Source organism: Phalacrocorax carbo, chromosome 3 (genome assembly GCF_963921805.1).
Source record: "Phalacrocorax carbo chromosome 3, bPhaCar2.1, whole genome shotgun sequence".
In the NCBI taxonomy this organism is placed as follows: Eukaryota; Metazoa; Chordata; class Aves; order Suliformes; family Phalacrocoracidae; genus Phalacrocorax; species Phalacrocorax carbo.
This window is the reverse complement of record NC_087515.1, coordinates 29,531,839-29,549,831: the sequence shown is the minus strand read 5'-3', so window position 1 is coordinate 29,549,831 and position 17,993 is coordinate 29,531,839. Positions and strand designations below refer to the sequence as shown.

The 17,993-nt window shown below is 39.7% G+C and overlaps 1 protein-coding gene across 3 annotated transcripts in view; it reads right to left on the bottom strand.

Annotated features, from left to right (window-relative positions):
• Positions 1–17,993, bottom strand: part of DISP1 (dispatched RND transporter family member 1) — a 95,131-nt gene extending 77,138 nt beyond the window's left edge. Inside the window, exon 1 of one of the 3 annotated variants that reach the window (XM_064446322.1) lies at positions 17,843–17,993. Coding sequence is in view for 2 of the 3 variants with exons in the window: in XM_064446320.1 (XP_064302390.1) it covers positions 5,153–5,166 (14 nt within the window). In the remaining variant the exon portion in view is untranslated. Of the gene's footprint in view, positions 1–5,152; positions 5,409–17,789; positions 17,811–17,842 lie in introns of those variants that run through there. The other 2 variants (XM_064446321.1, XM_064446320.1) reach the window with 2 other exon arrangements.

Sequence of the window (17,993 nt, the reverse complement as noted above, 5' to 3'; positions counted from 1 at the left end):
AAGTCCACACACTAATTTTTATCAGATTTTATTGCCATCTTCTTCCAAGACCTACTCAAATTTCCCCAAAAGTGTTTTTAAAATTAGATCTTGTAAGCAATATGTAAGTTCTTTCCCTTTGAAGCAGGATCTCATGTAGTGCAAGTTCAAGATAATAAAACCATATCTAAAAAGCACAGATTCCTTAGGTAGTTGATTTTTTAATTAATATTAGTATTAAAGCTCAAAACTATCTCTTCTCAAATAACTGAAACAGCTCTGTTACAAAGCAGCAAACTGAAGTATGGCATGAATAAGTCACTGTCTCCTTTTAGCAGACAATTTCATTTCACTAGTGCAAATTTTACCATAACTACCTTCCACTGCTTCTCCCCTCTCAAAGTCCTTCTGTTTTGTAACACTCTGGAAACCCAACATCTTGCTTTGAAACAGCTTCGAAAAACTGGCCTATAGCCAACTTGCAACTGATACTACAGCTTAAATACCATCCCGGCAAAGTTGCACAAACTTCAAAATACTCTGGGATCAGTCATTAAAATGTTTTTGTTTCAGTTACAACACTAATGAAAACCAAATGTCTAAATTTATTTTAGCTAGCTTAATGGTCTAGGGACTTTGCTTAAGGTAGGTCTGAATCAACGCTCATTTACCCAACTGAATAGATTAGTCAGTACAACATTGTAGAGAGATATGGATAATACTTTAAAAAGATTTAATTATAAGAGTGTTTCAGCCACAGATTTAATTAAGGAGTCCCAATTAATTGCCTCAATTTGATTCTTCTTCTCTAGTCTTCAATTACAGTGCACCCAAAACTATGCACTTTTAGCTGCAAATTTACAAGGTTCAATTTGCAAACAGATTGAAGATGCAAAACTAATGCTACGCTACGGGATAAGCTATTGCAAACTGCATGGTTTTACTACCCAAATAAGGTACACGGTAACAGACCCTGCCTGCAGTTGAAGCTCTCCCAAAGCATCTGCTTGTAGGTTTCACTATGTTACACAAGCGTATCTTCAAGTTAACACACATGCCACATTCAGCAAGCATAGGAATATTCTGGGTGGGAATCACAGAATATTAAATGAAATGCCTCATACAAAGCTGTCTTTCAGCTAAGAGTCACGACATTCTGCTGCTGGTTTAACCCATACCCTCCACAATTAAGGCAGCACATTCTACGCTGGTTTTGTATAGGCTTAGCAACCTATAATGAACATTTACCCCATATTCCTTTTTAGATCACTTTGTACATACTTTTCCACAACAAAGAACAAAGTTCTGCTAAAACAAAATCAACATAGGCTGACACAAATACCTCCCAATTCAGTGACAACTTTGTTGACCATCATCTGTATCTCACAATATTGAGAGCATGCATCACCTGTTGCCAGCTAGCATTCAAACTGTTCAACCACACAATTAATGACAGCTGCTAAAAAGTCTAAAATATCAGGGAAAAGAAATAAAAGTTTAACAGCTACATAGCATCGAGGCAAGCCAGAGTCTTTTGCTAAGTATGAGTCGTTATAATACATGCAATACTCTAGTAACGTATATTTGCATTTCACAGTATTCTCTTCAAGGCCGTTACAACTCAAAAGTTAATTTCCTTTGTCTGCAAGAACGCCAGAGTCTAACAACTGTTTCTAGGACAGGAGAGCAAGCAAGCCATCTGTGAACTTCCAGAGGTGTACATAAGAAATCCCTAGCAAAGACTTCCCAGTACTCATCCCTAACATGTACATCCACACTATTTAGCCAGAAAAGTATAAAACAGAGTAAATAAACTGCTCAAGAGGTGATACTAAGCACACAAATTCCAACACAAAAAGAAAAGTTGAGATTCAGTCATTTTAAAAAAATCATTTACTCCCTAAAATATGTAAAAAATTATATAGAGCAAGAAACTAGAGGTTCTAGATCATTGATTGCCCAGGAAGTCAGCTTTGTAACATCAATTCTAAACACATTGCTACTTTATTTGAAAGTGCAAAGCTTACTTATAAGCACTGACATTCTTGCCATGCTTTCAGAAATATGTAAAACTCTCCCTGTGTAGGCATTCCTTCTTTCTAGTGTGTCAAGACATTGAAAAGAGTAACTTTTTATATGCTTATTTCAGAGTTTCCCAAAGGCGTCACATGCTTACAGTAATCCAATTAATTTCATGTATTTAAGAGGTTCCTTTTACAGAATTTTTAAGACAGAATTCTAGTACTAAATAGCTGATGTTTTTCCTGTTAATCGCAAAAGAAGGAGAAAGGAATAATACAGGAAAAAAGAGATATTTTAGACTACCACACTTAATGTTTCACCAAAAAAAACCCAAACCAACAACAAAACAAAAACCAACAACCAAAAAACATAAAAGGCATCCAAAGCCTTAGGCCTCTGCCTTGGTCATGACTTTGAGGTTTATAGATGATGGACATCACATCAAGAGCACCAGAAGCAAAGAATTCTCTCTCTCAATGTTTCAGCTGCACTACCTCTAAAGGCAACAGTGTGATCAAGTAGTTCAGCTTTTTAAATGTGAATGAAAAAGTATGTTAAGAATAATTTCTTTTTCCCCTTTTTTCATAAACACACACACCTGCTCTTCATCACTTCGAGAGAATCAAGGTAACTTTTATCCACATTAGAGAAATAACTATATAAGAAAGAAAAGACAGAGCAGTATTAATTCAGCCACACCCTTCAAGAAACTAACTATAAAAATACCATTACTCAGTATGAATTTTCTCAAAACCTGGCAGCCTTACAGAACAGTCACATACCTTGCTCTAGCCAGCAAAGAGGTCCTCTCTAATTTTCAAATGGATACAAGAATGCCTTCATTTAAACACAGCATACCTACCTATCTTAATTTATCTCAGGCATTCAGCACAGAAGATTAATAAAGAGCACCTGGATCAAACAAGCAATAGCCCCAGAGCTCAAGAAAAACAAATCTCTGCAACAACATGGTTGGAGAGGAGTTCCTGCTATCAAGTACTGTTTGCACAAACCAGCATAGAAGTGCAAATCGCAAGTTCTTAGAAGACTCCCACATTCCATCTGTGCACAAGGGGAACTAAGTTTTAAACCTAACCTGTGGTTTGGGACAAACTTCTCAAAAGTGATTCTACTAAACAGTAATACATCCTCTCACAGGAAAACAATCACATCAAAAACAGATTATGGAGAAACAACAATACTGAAGAATTAAGTCTAATAAATTCAGTATATTAAGACTGATTTTTATGGCTCATAAAACAAGTTTCAATTTCTCACATGAGACAGGGAATCTTATGTGAACACACTGGAAATATTAAGTACTCCCCAGTGAAGCGGAACCTAACACTTTCCACAGATTGAGGATTCTCACTTTAATGCCTCATCTACTTGGTTGTTTAGTTTAAAGTATACTTCAGAATCACATGAGCTGTTCCAGAACAGTAATATGGAGGCAAATGCAGCTTAAGAACAAGGTGGCTGCTCAGCTTCTTCATATCAACACACTCACAGGAGAAGCCACCCCTTTGTGAATAAGGGAACAACATTCTGAGTTAGTATCTCTTTTTTTTCCCCTGACACACTGCATCTGAGGCTTTCTCTCACTGTGCATTAAGGGTTAACCTGAAAATATTTAATCAAAATTGCTCCGTGAATGTTTAGATCCTTGATGGCTGGTAGCATCAGCTTTGGAAGCCAGCTGTTAGGTTGGGCCAAGAAGATTGATGGAAAATGAGGTAATCCAGCAGATGTACATAGCGCTTTGAGTTTTTTTTCCGCCCCTGTCACAAGCCCAAGTGTCTTTTTGGTCTACAGTACAATTTCTAAGTACAAAAAAATAGATGTATGTGATAATTAGAAAAAAATACAAGGTGGTTTTTACCTAGAAATGTACTTGGAAAGTAGGCTTGAACTGCCATAAAAGCAGACTAACTCAAGAGCGTTGGGTCACTGGCAACTACCAGCAGAAATAGTTCGGTATTGTTAAGACAATACCTAATATAATAAAATAAGCATAGACTGCAAGAGGCATTCAACCCCAAGCACTGTCATTTTTTAACATCCTGCTGGATTTGCACGTTTGTGGTGTATGGACTATCACAGAGCCAGCAAGGGGAGCCATACCGTATTAGACCTCAAAACGCAAAGCTAGAAATCTATTTCTGAGCTATTCCAGTGACTATTCATACAACTTCATTTAATCCTAGACACGTGACACTAGCCTCTTCAAATCCATGCCCACTTTCTTCTCAAAGAAGTTGAACTTGTGTCGAAGGAAACTAGACCACAGCTCGCCTCAGAGTTCTGCAAAATAAGGTTCCCTCCCCGATGTACGCTCACACCGGATGCTTGGCTATGAGGAAGGACCCAACTAAACTGTATCTCCCAAAGACACGCAGGAAGTACAGAGTGTGTGTTTCACATTCCAAATGGAAAATGAAGATGTTTAATGGTGGTGGCTGCTAAGTTATATTTATCTTGCATGAATCACTTGAGGTATTTTGCACTGTATCTATAAAAACAATGAGAACGCTCTTCTATTAACAGGCATAGTTTATAACACAACTATCTCTGTACCTATCACTTCACAGAGACAGCTCTCTGGCTATTGCTATGGATACCAAGCCCATAGAACATCTTGTTACCTGCATTCAGAAACTCAGCTCAGATGTACTGCACTATAATTAGCACACGGAGGATATTTTATCTACATATTTTAAAATATGGAAGACACTCCTTTGCAGAGACATTTCAGGTTTGTGGAACACACAAGGTATAAGAATATCACACTTCTGTCAAAATACCTTTAATAATCTTTACGTGTGAGAGAACTTCAAAACGAGGTTGACAGTAGAGGTAGTAGGAGAAGTGATCGGTACACAGCATTGTGCTACACAGATTAAAAAATCTTCAGACAGATGATCTTGAGCAGGGGAGGAACCTGGTCATGAAACCTTCCTTTGATTATGAAATGGAAGGGGACAGAACCATTGCAGCTGTGGAGTTCCAGAATTAAGTTTATCTCAGCATGCACACAAGGCTTAATGTTACCAAGAAAACTGCTGCTAATTGTTTCTTTTACTCCATTAAAAGAGGTCATCTATCTTTTACAGAGCTGTTTCTTTAATAGCTATTTTTCTTCCTTACTCACCTTTCACTTTCCATACGAGGACATTCACCTTTTCACGCTTTTCCACTACATCTGTTGCCTCAACTTTTGACTTTTCTTTTGGCTTATTTGACCAAAAAACCCGAATTGTGACCTGCAGCAGTTGTTCGCCTTGTCCTTAAGGACTGCACAGCTTAGAACGGGACATGAGCAGTATTCACTCAACTTGTATCTTCACTGTAACATACAGATCTCTTCAGCTTTCAAACATTCCTGCCCATGCCTCTTCCACTGTGACCTAGAAAAGCAGCAAGTTAATGTTTGACTCCTGTTATAATTGTATACTTTTTCTAGTGGTTACTTAACAGCAGAGACTGGTGTGCTGTGCAGGTAGTTTGCATGGGCATAAAAGTCTGCAGTCTGTGTTTCTGAATCAAGATTTGAGGGGTCACAGAAACACATTCATCTTTATGATCCTTATTTTGGAAGAGGAGAAAAGTAAATGAGTAGTGAGGAAGGAGCAAAGCAGATGGCTTAGAAGACAGATAACTGACCAGAAACAGTTGAAGTATTATGCAAGTAGTCTCTCCTGGACATTTGATCTATGCACGCAGGAGTTATGACTTAAATATCCTTGATATAGCAGCTCTTAGCCAGACAAAATTCACCATCCCCTTTTCCCAGATCTCAGCAAGTCAAGGATCTTTCCTTGTTTCATACAGACGCACAAAACATGACAGGTTTTGCAGTTGCAATGCTGCATTCCACAGTTCCTGGGCACTGCAATAATGCACATACATTTAAAGGCTGATTGACAGACTCCAAAGTACTGCAGGGCACACAAAATCAGCAGGTTCGTTTTACTGCAGAAGGAAAAGGGCAACCTGGACAACCAAGAAGCTAGTGCAAAGAAAGATATACACATGAACATCTCTGCATTAACTCATTCCAAAATGAACTTAATCTATTTTCAAAGCAGACAGTAGAATTTACATTCACTGGCCAGTTAACTCCCAACAAGAACAGCATCATTTGGATGCAGAACATTCATTTGAAAATAGCTAGCATGAACCTTCTCTACCTCATTCCTCTATAAACAAACATTAAGAACCTGACATATCCATGGCAACTTGTGCTGTGGAAACCAGAATTCAACATAACCTTTTAAAAAATGATACCAGTTCTTTCACAAAGAATTCACTGAAGGAACTATAAACCCTGTAGGGTGACACTAAAATAATAAATTTAAATGTAAACGTCAGTGGAGGCCTAGCTTAAAACCCACACCTGCAGAAAGAAGCCCGCAGGGATTTCAGTATGATGCTACCAGTTTAAAAAGGAAAATAAAAAAAAAGGTATTTCATTACCCTAAAGACTCCACACGCCCTCTAACTCCTCAACACTGCTGGTTTGTTGAACCAGAATGAAGTCATACTAGCATGGTCCGCAGCCCCTTAAGGAACTTAAATTAAAAGAAATCTACAGGATAGTTTCATTGCTATAACAATGCTAAAAGTCAAATCAGTTTATACTGATGCAGCCTCCTCACTTTGAAAAGCTAGGTAGTAAACAGAACTAGGATTCCAATAGAATTTACATTCTTCAAGCTTTCTGTACCCTTATAAATCATGAATGGAGCCAAAACAACTATACCATATATCTGAAGTCTTTGAGAAAGGAGTCATCTTCAACAGTAGAGAGGAAGGAAAAAAAGCAAAGGAAGAAAACAAGAGGCTGCATTTTCCATTTACAAAGGCATGGGAAAATAGCACAGTAAGTTCTACTGTGATAGGTATTTTTAACTACCAAAATTTTAAATGGTTGTTCTTTAACTTGAATATACTGTAGCAAAAGTCAAACATGACCTAATAATCCATGAATTAAAACCTTGGGCTCACATACTGACTTTTAATGCAGAAAGAGATACATCTCGGAATTTTCATCTCTGTAGCTACAGACAGAAACTAATCCTTACAGCATTACATTCTGTGTATGGAAAACAGAGCCAGGAATTAAACACACCCTTCAGCAAATCATAATTCAACATCATATCTAAGATTATGATGCTGACAGTTCTGTCTTCCAGGCCCAAGTTCCTGCTACCAGACTCCACTGCCTCTTACTCATGCATGTGAATTGCTAGTTTTAGGGAAAAGGGCATGAGAGATAAAGGCTGGTATCTGCTAATGAGGGAATGTTTTATTTTATATCTTAACTCTAACACTGAGTAATGAGCAAAGCAGTCTGAAATCTCAGACTCTGATATCAAACTTACCATGGGGGTTGAAGAGTCTTGTTTCTCCCTTGTCCCCAAAGCAATTTTATACAAAGCTGGGGAAGAATGATGATTCTGGAAGTTTGTAGCCACCAGTATACACTTAGTGCATCAACTGCAAGATATTTACAGTCATGAAATGGAAGTAAGCCAGAAGATTTATAAAAGTATTTCCCTCCCTCCCCCAATGCAATATTACTTTTCTTTGAAGAGGAGGGAGTGGAAATGAGAGAGTACAGATGTGCAATTTTGATAGCAAGACCCATTAGCACAAAATGAGAAAGTGATTAACATGGGCCCAATGCTATTAACCACTTTGATACCTTTTTAATTTGCATGCTCATCTTTCTAGAAACCCTTCTAGGCTTTTCTAATACCATAAAATAATGGGTGGTAAGGAGCTCAATGAATCAGCTAATACACCCCCTCAGGACTGGAGGAGAAAAGCACAGTCTAGACATAGTTAGTCTGTGCCTTACAAGGGACTCTAGAAATGGAAATACCACAGTCTTCCCAAGCAATATATTCCAGTGGTTCACAATCTTTTTTTCTAGGGCCCATTTACACCACCTTTGTTGCAGTTTAAGCACAAGGATGCCAGAACCAATGTTTCAGTGGCTAGAGTAAAAAATGCTCTCTTCTCATTTATATCTCACCTGAAGACAACTCTTCCTTCTCCCCCTAGTCTTCTGTTCTTTCTGTCAATAAAATAATTACCTTTTCAAGGCCTGGCTCACTTTACTTTCCTCTCTAGTATCTCAAAGTACTCTTGCTTCTCCTGATGTGAAATACCTAAGCCTAGAATGAAGGACTGTCCTGTGATTTATGGAAAGTTACCCTGCTTATATATGACAGTACATCCAACTTGTTTGCCTGACCTGTGTTAACATAATCACACCCAGTTTGTTAACTGCAACATCCCCAGATCCTTTGGACAAAACTCATTCTACTCCCCATTGTCTATTTGTACAGAGAAGATCAATAAATGGAGGATCTTGAGTCTTGTCCTTATCCAAAAAGCATATTATTTCCCAGACTGCTTCTCTGCTTTCTTCAAATCATTCTGAACCCTAACCACGTTTTCTAACGCACTTGCAGCAATTCCTAGCTTGGTACCATCTGCTGCTAATATTGCATAGCTTTAATGTTTCAGTTAAGTCAAAATTAGTGACAGAACCCTGCAGAGACCATTCGGTCTAGACATCTTCTGGTCTGACAGTGATCCACAAAAATATTTAAGGTTTTTCACCAACTTTACATTATTTAGAGAAACATTTCCTTGCTTTTCATATGGACATCATTAGAATAGCTCATTAATCTGAGAACATATTTGTTCTTCTCAAACAAGATTGGATACTATGTCATGAAACGAGATTTGGCTGCTTGTGAATTTTGTTTTGAGAAAACCCACATTTATGTTGATTTAATACCTTTATACTTTCTCCTTGAAGAGCTTACCAAATAGTTGATATTTGTTGCAATGTCTTTGCAAGTGGTCTCTAGTTCTCTGGTGGTTCTTTTCCACCTGCCCCTCTTAGATACAGGTACTGGCTTGGCTTCTCCCCTTCTTTACAGAACTTTATCTGTCAACATGGAAACTGATAATGTTTCTGAGACAAGGAACCAGGTGAAGCAAAATAATCCTTTTTTAATTTCACCTGTTTTTCAGATTAGCACTTTTATAAGTGTTCTTCATTATTTTCCTTATCTAAGGAAAGTTCCTACACTTCTGTTTCTGGGAGCAGGTATAGTTGCTGCTTATCCTACAATAAAGATAAATCTGAAGCAACAAGTGCACTAAATATACAGTTTTCTCTGCATCATGTTACATTTCTTTACTGAGTAGCAAGCCAATTCCTTATTTTTCTTATCACCATATGAACTATTCTAGAGGTACACTGTCTTAATGGCAGTAGGCATAAGAGGATGCCCTTAGTATCAAACATGCCTGAACAGATACAGAGGAAGAGCTGGCCCTGTAGAAAAACCTCTCTAAAGACAGGAACACACTAATGTAAACAGCTTACTTATACATGCTGTACAGTGTAATGCCTTTGTATCATATATTTCTAATACCTTTTACCTTTTAATCTTTTTTCTAAAATTGTTTAACATAACTTTGTGTCAGTGTCAGAACTCTCAACCAATATGTGCTCTTAACCAAATTTACAGAAAGAAATCCATACTTTTTCATTAAAGCATGAAACCAGAAATTTTAAATATTTTTCTGAAAAAAGATTCATCCAAATCTTTTCCAAAAAGGTTGCAACCAACTGATTTATCAAAATATTTTCAGCACTCATTGTCTGCCCCCTAATTTAGTAAACACCCAGCAGTATCTCACATTCAAGTTATCAGTAGTCCAGTTTGGTAAACTGGAAAAACAAAGCCTTATGTTGGATGGAAACAATCTAACCAGTCACCAAATAGCTCATTAGTGCTAAATGAGGTCTCTTGCCTCTTCCTCTGGTTGAGCTGTACCAATCATGCTGCTGCACGTATGACTACACGTTGAACTCATTCAACTTGCTAACCAGAAAGCTAACCTAAGCCAGTAATCGTCTGCTGGCTTAGCAAATAGGATAGTCTTATGCCATGATCACCTAAGGAGAAAGCAAGGCCACATTACTGGGCTTGCATGCTGTAGTAGGAAGTTCTGATTCTTATTTCCCAGCAAGTGCTGTCATCCCAACCTAGAACATTACCCACAGTGACAGCACAGCTGCTGCACATGGCAGCCACATCTATAACTACTTGATATTGTTAAATATAGATAGTGTCTCAGGGAGCTAGTCTACACAAGTCTACATTCACTGAAAGAAGGTAACTGTGAGAAAGCAAAATTTAAGCAGTGGAATAAAATTGCTGCATCAGTTCCTACCACCCCCACCTGCCCTTCTCCATGCAATAACCATGAGTGCTTGTTTTTGGCTGTGTTTTATTACACTAAATAGTAAATCATGGAAGACTACCCAGAAGCAGCTCACACATAAGATATAACTATATCTTATCAAGAACTACCAAAATATTTACTTTGTTCAATCTTTCACTTACTGTGTTTTCATTTTCTACTTTGCCCCAGTCATTCTGCTTAGAGCTGTACTACAATGGAGAAAATTCAGAACAAAGATATGAATACAAGTTTCCAGCAAAGACAAACAAGATAGCACAGAACATCCTTTCAGCAGGGTTGACAGAAGAGCTGGCATTAAGCCTTGAAGAGCAAAGCAGTATAATCATTTTGGGATATCATTCTGACCCACTATTACCAGTTTACTAAATTTTAACTTAGAACCTCTGACACTAAGGCAGTGACCACCACACCCTTCCCTGAATCAGCGAGGGCAATACTGAAAGGTAGGGTTGGCAAGAGAGAGCTCTGTTAATTACTGTTGGACCTCAAAAGGAAGAAAGAAGCCTCAGCATCACATTATTACAACTTCAGTTTGGGGGTTTTACAGATTTAGCAGCCTAATTTCTAAATGCAGCAAGGAACCTGGAACAATATATTCTAATCACCTTTGGGGGTTAGAAGAAAAGATGCCAGTTTAATACAAAAAAAATATGCTTGGCGCAAGCAAACAGATGTTAGTGTGTCCTGCCCAGACAGTAAAAAAGATTAGAAATTAAAGAGGTTATTGACTTTCAGAAATACATTATTATATACGTTACTGGTAAAGCCATGACAAAGAGACGTTAGAGCTTTGCAAAGTAACAGATTTTGAAAAGCTGAGGGGGACAAGACCCCGCCAGTCCATCCACCATCACACATCAGTGATCAAAATCTATTTGCAAAAAAAACCAAACCACATTTAAAAACCTCAATGTTCCCAGAAAGCAATTTGATTTGTAGAACTCGGCCCTATCTAAGGCAATAACAAACAACCATGTGACCCTCTCATGGAAAGGCCATTAAAAACAAAAAAAATACACCTGGAGTTTGTGTTGGCCAGGCAAATCAATACACTTAGTCATAACTCAACAGCACTACTTACAAAGCAAGTAATTGTTTTCCCACTAATGCCATCTCTACTATTTTTTAACAGAGAACAAGATGCCAAAGTTTGCAGCATATCTTAAACTGGCTTTGCTTGACAGCAGATTAAGCAGAGAAAAACAGTTTACTGATACAACAGTTAAGCAGTTCCACATAAAAAAAAAGCCAGGTACAGTTCACAGTCAACCATAACACTACTTTCTCCAGCTGTCTTAATGTCTAAACATTACTGTATAATGATACATTTACAAATACTATACTCCAAAAACCTTGATACAAATCTTGCTTTTCCATTTTGTGAAGTTTCAAGTCAAAGAAAATACACAATGACTAATTCAGGACCACAAAATTTCTAGGACTATTCAAGACCTTAGACTTTACTGTCATAGAGGGGAGTTCTAAACTATACTAATGATCTTTTTTAGTTTTAATAATGATTTTGGTTTTAATTCTATTATGTTTTTATAAAGGTATCAGCATGACATACGTTTCACATGATTTAACTTCAAAGGGTTAAGATTAAGTTACTGAATTCTTGCAATACCTGCTGTAGTTTTTTATGGTATTAAAGAAGCTATCAACAATAAGTAAGAACATATGTTTACGACTAGCGTAAAGTTTATTCCAGAAGGCAAAAAAATCCCTTCAGCTTTATTTAATTATTTTGAACAGCATATGTATTAGAGAAAATATTTTAACTTACTTACATATTCAAACTATGTGACATAGTACTCTATAATTTTCTAAGCCCAAAGCATCATTACATGCAGCAATCTTAATTAATTACTTAGTTCTCAAATCCCACTCTTCCTTCCACCCACCCAAAGATATCTCTATATCACCCAGTTTTTATGCAACTTCAAGAACTACTGCCCAACAAGGGTGTTTCAATATTAAATATCTTTAGAAATTAATCCTATCAGCTGCAACGCTGAGCAGAGCAACTACTTTCAGCGAACAGAAGGGGAAGAAAATTCCTAAGTCTTTTAAGTGCACATCAAGTCTAGAAGCATCTCCAGTCCAAGGCTATAGGTATCAAGCACCCACCATGTCTTACATTTAATAGGAAAGTGTAAAACTCAGAAGACCACAGATGAGGCCTTGCAAAAAAGAAAAAATAAAAAGGGCAAAAAACCCAAAACAAAACCCAAACAACAACCAACCACCAAACCCAAACCCTGAAAATCCCAGCTTTAATTCCAGCACTACCCTGAAGCACAAGCGTAATCTGAGCTGTATCATTCCACTCACATTCCAGGTAGAATGGATTTTGTGTTTACAAAATATGTCTTCTCAAATCTCACTACTGATGCTCCATCCTGTGTATAAACATTTAATTATAGACAAGCATTTCACACAAGGCAGCTTGAACAGATATCAGTGAGTGGTAAACGCATCTTCCCTAAGCTAAAACATAGAAAAACTCTTATGTTACACATACAATTAAACATGATGTTGGTAAAGAAGCCTTAAAGTGAGGCACATTAAAAGAACCAATTTCTTCAGCTAGTCATTTTATGTCACAGGAAAATGATGCTGCTGTACATAAACATTCAAACCTGAAATAATTCTTATTGATACTCTCTTCACTTTGGAAAGCAGCAAATGCGATACTGTTGAAAAGCAAGCCACAAGCACAGTATTAGCTGTGGCAATAAAACTTTGAGATTTGTGCCTTTGAGATTTACTTCTTGGTACAGCTCCAACAGGCATGTCTTATTACATACAAGGATGGCAAAGGCACAGAGAAATACCAGGAAGTCTAAAATAAGGCTGTACCTTGACCAACCTTGATTAAAGACAGAAGATAAAGAATTAAAACTCGGGGTGGGGGTGGGGTGTCCCAGCTAGACCTTCCTTCTGGGACTTCAATGCAGAAACCTAGCATTATTCCCAGTTATAGGTTGACTACACCAACCCACCAGAAAGCAAGTTTTTCACCTCTACCATAGACGATAAAGATGGAGGACAAAAAGAACAGGGACGGCAGAAAGAGTTTTTCATTCACAGCTGCTGTAAGCTGAGCAGACTGTGACCACCACTCTGCGCTCTGCACCACTAAGGTCACCCAGCACAGCACCCTACGGTGTCCCTCCTGAGGGTACCTGTACAGCTCCTCTCATTTTGGGCTGCATGCCTTAAGCTGTCTCCGTGCCCAAGTTCCCCACCTTAGCATTCAGGTTTCCCCTTGCAGGGACAGATCCACATGCCCCTTATCTCCATCCACACACTCCAAGACAATGCACCTTACAGTCACTGGTTGCTCTTCTGGTGCCTGTTACTCCTTTCAGATGGATCTCTACTTAATTTCATGTGGCACTTTCCTGCCTACATACCAACCTGTCCCTCTCTCTGTCTCTCCTCAACGCCACCTTCCCTCCCCAGAAAACACTATTCTTGCAAGGTCTATGTTACCCTACATCACCAGCTTCAGTCTCCCATGACCGTGGCTTCGCCCCACTCCATTCCCCAATACCTCTTCCCTTGCTTTTCTTTGCCCCACTCACCTGGCCTGATTGCTTCCACTTTCAGGTCTTCTCCTTCCCAGTTCACCATCTGACACCAGTTCTCCCTCCCCACAACTCTCCCAGGCAGATTTATCCCTGTTAATACTGCATGCTGGAGAATCTCCCACAAAGCAATTTAAACTGCTATTAATAAGCAGAGAGTAAAGATCAGCTTAAAAAGCACACACACAAAACCCCCCCCACCTTTTGTCTTTATAAAATTGCTTCACACACAGCTCAGGGCTTCCCAACCAAGAAATCGTCTCTGTTGTTCTAGCTTTCACCAACTCAGCTGGACTGTGCTCCTTGATACCCAGAAGATTGGATTTGGTGTTCAAAGAGTTATGTGACAGATAAAAATCACACTTTGACTACTGCAAGCCTCAAAAAATCAGAATTCAGACGGAAATCTCATGTGGCTGTTCATGCAACAACAGCATTAATGTATCACACCTCAAGAAGAGATCTCCTTAAAAGGGGAAGTTACTGTAACAGGGGTCTCATTTTTACAGTACAGCTAGAAAGTATTTTGTTTACAATAAAACATTGATCTGTTAATAGTTATTTGTATTAAAAACTTCAGTGTCAAACAAGCAGAAGCTACAAGTTTTGAGTATTTTAGCACTACAGCCTCACTGCATGTTTGATTTAGAGGCTACAATCCACTCTAACACCAATATGAAAGCAGCCTGGTTTCCGAGGGCAGAAAAGCAACTTTTTTTTTTTTTAATATAAGAACATTTTCACACCTTCCTATAGTGTTTAATTTTTGCTGCATTTCACACCAAAGCCCAGCTGACTTTGTAAAAACTGCTCACAGGAAGTCACACTAGACTCAGAAATACCATATGGTCACCAAACAAGAAAATAGCCATGGTTACCAAACCAAATTAATGCCATTGATCACTTTAAAGAGAGATAGCTGTAAGCTTCCTAATTATCAGAGGTGCTTATTATGTATTTCAAAGTTTGAAGGTAATTCTATACTTCTATCAAAGCTAATAAATCAATCATCTCTTAAAGGCTTAGAGGGAAAGCAAAGCTTACTGCTCAAATCTATGGTCAACATATGAGAAACATTACTATGAAAGCCATTCAAAAAGCCTCCTCATGGGAAAGGGTAACATTATGAGAACTAAGTGTTTTCACATGTTCTTTTTACCTTTGTTCTTTTATAGTCTTATTTTTCACCTCTTCTATGGCAAGATTTTTTTGGAGGCTACTAATCTGAATTCCATCTCTTTCTTCTCAAGGCCCCTCGGGACCACTCTCCCCCATCATATGTCTTTTGTTCCTGCTACAGTAATTCTCTGATCAGTCAGAAATAGCTTCACATGGCATTCTTCAGAGTCAGGAATCTGCAATGGTAGCAGTTTTGGAAAGAAGGAGCGAGGAAAAAAAAAATCATTTGAGGGAAACCCCCTACTTTCTCAGCAATGTTGTAAGCCTGTCTGCTATAAAATAGAGAACAAGCTTCGTCCTCAAGTCATGCCTCTCATGCATTACTGAGCCAGAGAAAGCAATCAAATTGAAGCAAAGATACTGCGCCATACATGGGAAAGCCCAGCCACCAACACTGCTCTCTCCCAGGTTCCATGAAGGCAGGCAGTCACCACTGCAGCCTTACTTATCGCATTATACAACCTGCAAACAACCTTAGCTTTGCTACAGTGGATTCAAAAGTAGGTTAAAAAAAAAAGAAAACCCAATCCTTGAGTTTTATTCCCTACATCCCCAAAAGGTGAAAAAAACCCAACCCTCCTGAGTTATGCTACAGTCTCAAACCCTAATGCAGTCCCCATATTTTGCGCTAGTACAGTATCAGGTCCCAATTTCAACATCCATCTGCTTTTAACTGATGTACATATTTAAGCTTTGAATCTCAAAATAACTGTGTCTTCAAACCAGGTTACTATATTACTACAGGATGTTCCACACTGTGCTGTAAACGAAGAACTAAATCTTTCTGCAGAATTAAATTTTCCCTTCTATCTGATGACTTCCGAAGTATTTTGTAATACAATCATGGTGTAGTTCAACCATTCTATTCCTAAATAGAATACTAGTGTCAAAGGTTGTTGTGGTTTGTTACTTTAAGCTTAATGTTTAAAGATAATTACTCAAGCAAAAAAAGCCCCTGGATGTTTGTTTGCCTCTTTAATTTGTATCTCAGTTCACTTGTACATTCATCAATCAGCACAGCAGCATCCCAATACTAGCTGCGGTTTCTGGTAGCTACCAAAAGTCTAAAGAAGCACAAGCCATATTTATTTTACATTTAAAATGGGTTTATATGTAAAATAAATACAACCTGCATATCTTATAAACGTTATAACATACTGTGAATGTTTATAAGCATTATTATTTGTTAAGAGTCAAATACTTAGTAATTACAAACTTCATGATTTGCCACAAAGAGTCTATAAATGCTGATATTTTAAGTATTTATATTTTCCTAATACACATTTCCCTGCTCCAAAGACTGGCTTCCCTCCCTTGACTGTTTCACACAAGATCTCTTCTACCTCCATCACTGCAGGCTGTTTGCTTCAGGATGTCATCCCTTTGCCCAGTTAAGAAATCCCATCTTCCTCGCAGTCCCTATCTGCCCCAACTGCTTTCCTGCACCATTATTCCCCTGCAATTCCACCAGTCAACGCTTTTAAAGCTGAGCACATTTATAAGCCCATTGGCAATCTTGATGCCTTATCCTAAGTACTTGTTACTATTTTACAGGTTTGCCTAGGCCAGATATTCTACAACAAGCTATTTGCAGTTCTGATCAGACAGCTTTTGTTCATTTAAAATACACACACGCTACAGATGCGCCTTGAGTGACTACAGCTCTCCATCCTTCTCCTGAAAAGAGATGGCTCTCATTTGCTGACGTACAATGTGAACCATCAGCTATTCTCCAAAATCAGAGGCTTGTGCTCTACTCATAATGCGCACATCTCTGGACAGACCTCTGCCTATATAGTCTCTCCAATACATCTCCAGCGTTTGCCACGACCACAGGAAGCAATGCTTAAAGCAGCTGATCAGAACAGAGTCATGCAGACAGAAGTCAGGAGTTACCGTATCTTAATTTCCCAAGACAAAGGGTGCTGTATGAGTACCCTTTAGAAACCACCGCCTGTAGAGCTCATGTTCTCACAGTCTTTGCTTTTAACAAATAATACAAGCAGCATATGTCTGAACAAAGACCGAAACCACACGAAAGGCCAATCGCATTTCAGTCCATAATGAATGAAAAAAAGTTAGGCGCCTGAACACCTTTTTTTTTTTTTTTAAAAAAAAAGGCCCCAGCTACCACTAAAATAAACACAAAAAAATCAGAATATATATATATTCTTTAAAATATCATTTTTAGGTAATGCCTTAAAAATCAGGCTGAGAAGACGCAAGGGCACGCCTGGCTGCCCAGCGGCTGAGAGGGCAACCTCGACCGACCGGCCGCCTGCCGCCCCCGCCCCGAGGAGAGCTCTTCCTCCCGGCTGAGGGGAGGCCGGTGTCCCGCGGGTGTCCCTAGGCGAGGGCATCACCCTGCCCGCCACTGCCACCGGCGGAGCACCGGGCCACCGCCGCCTCCCCGCAGGACCGACTAGAAAGGCAGGCCGGGGAAGCCGCCTCCCGCAGGGAGATGGGGCGGGGGGCCCGGGCGCGCCCGCCAGCCCCATAGGGCTGAAGGCAGGGGGAGCCGTCCCGGCGAAGGAGTGGCGGGATGTCTGCCCGGCGCCCCGCTGACAGGGAACCCGCCGCCGCCCGTGCCGAGCTACCGGGTGCCCGCCGGAGCCGGCTGCGGCGGCCGGTACCGCCCTCCCGCCGCGGGGGCCGCACACCTCAGCAGCGGCGCCGAGAGACCGCCCCGTTCGGCCCGCCCCGGCGGGTTCCTCTCACCGCATGACCGAGGACGGGCGGAGAAAGCCGCTGGCCCGCCCGGCGGCTCATACCTGACGGCTGCCGGCGGCGGGGCCCCAGAGGCGGCTGCCCGTTGTTGCGGCCCAGGTGGCGGCAGGAAACAAGCAGCCCCCTCGGCAGCGGCGGCGTCTCCACCGTGGCGCAGTTACCATGGGACGGACGCCCTCTCCCTCCGGAAGTCAC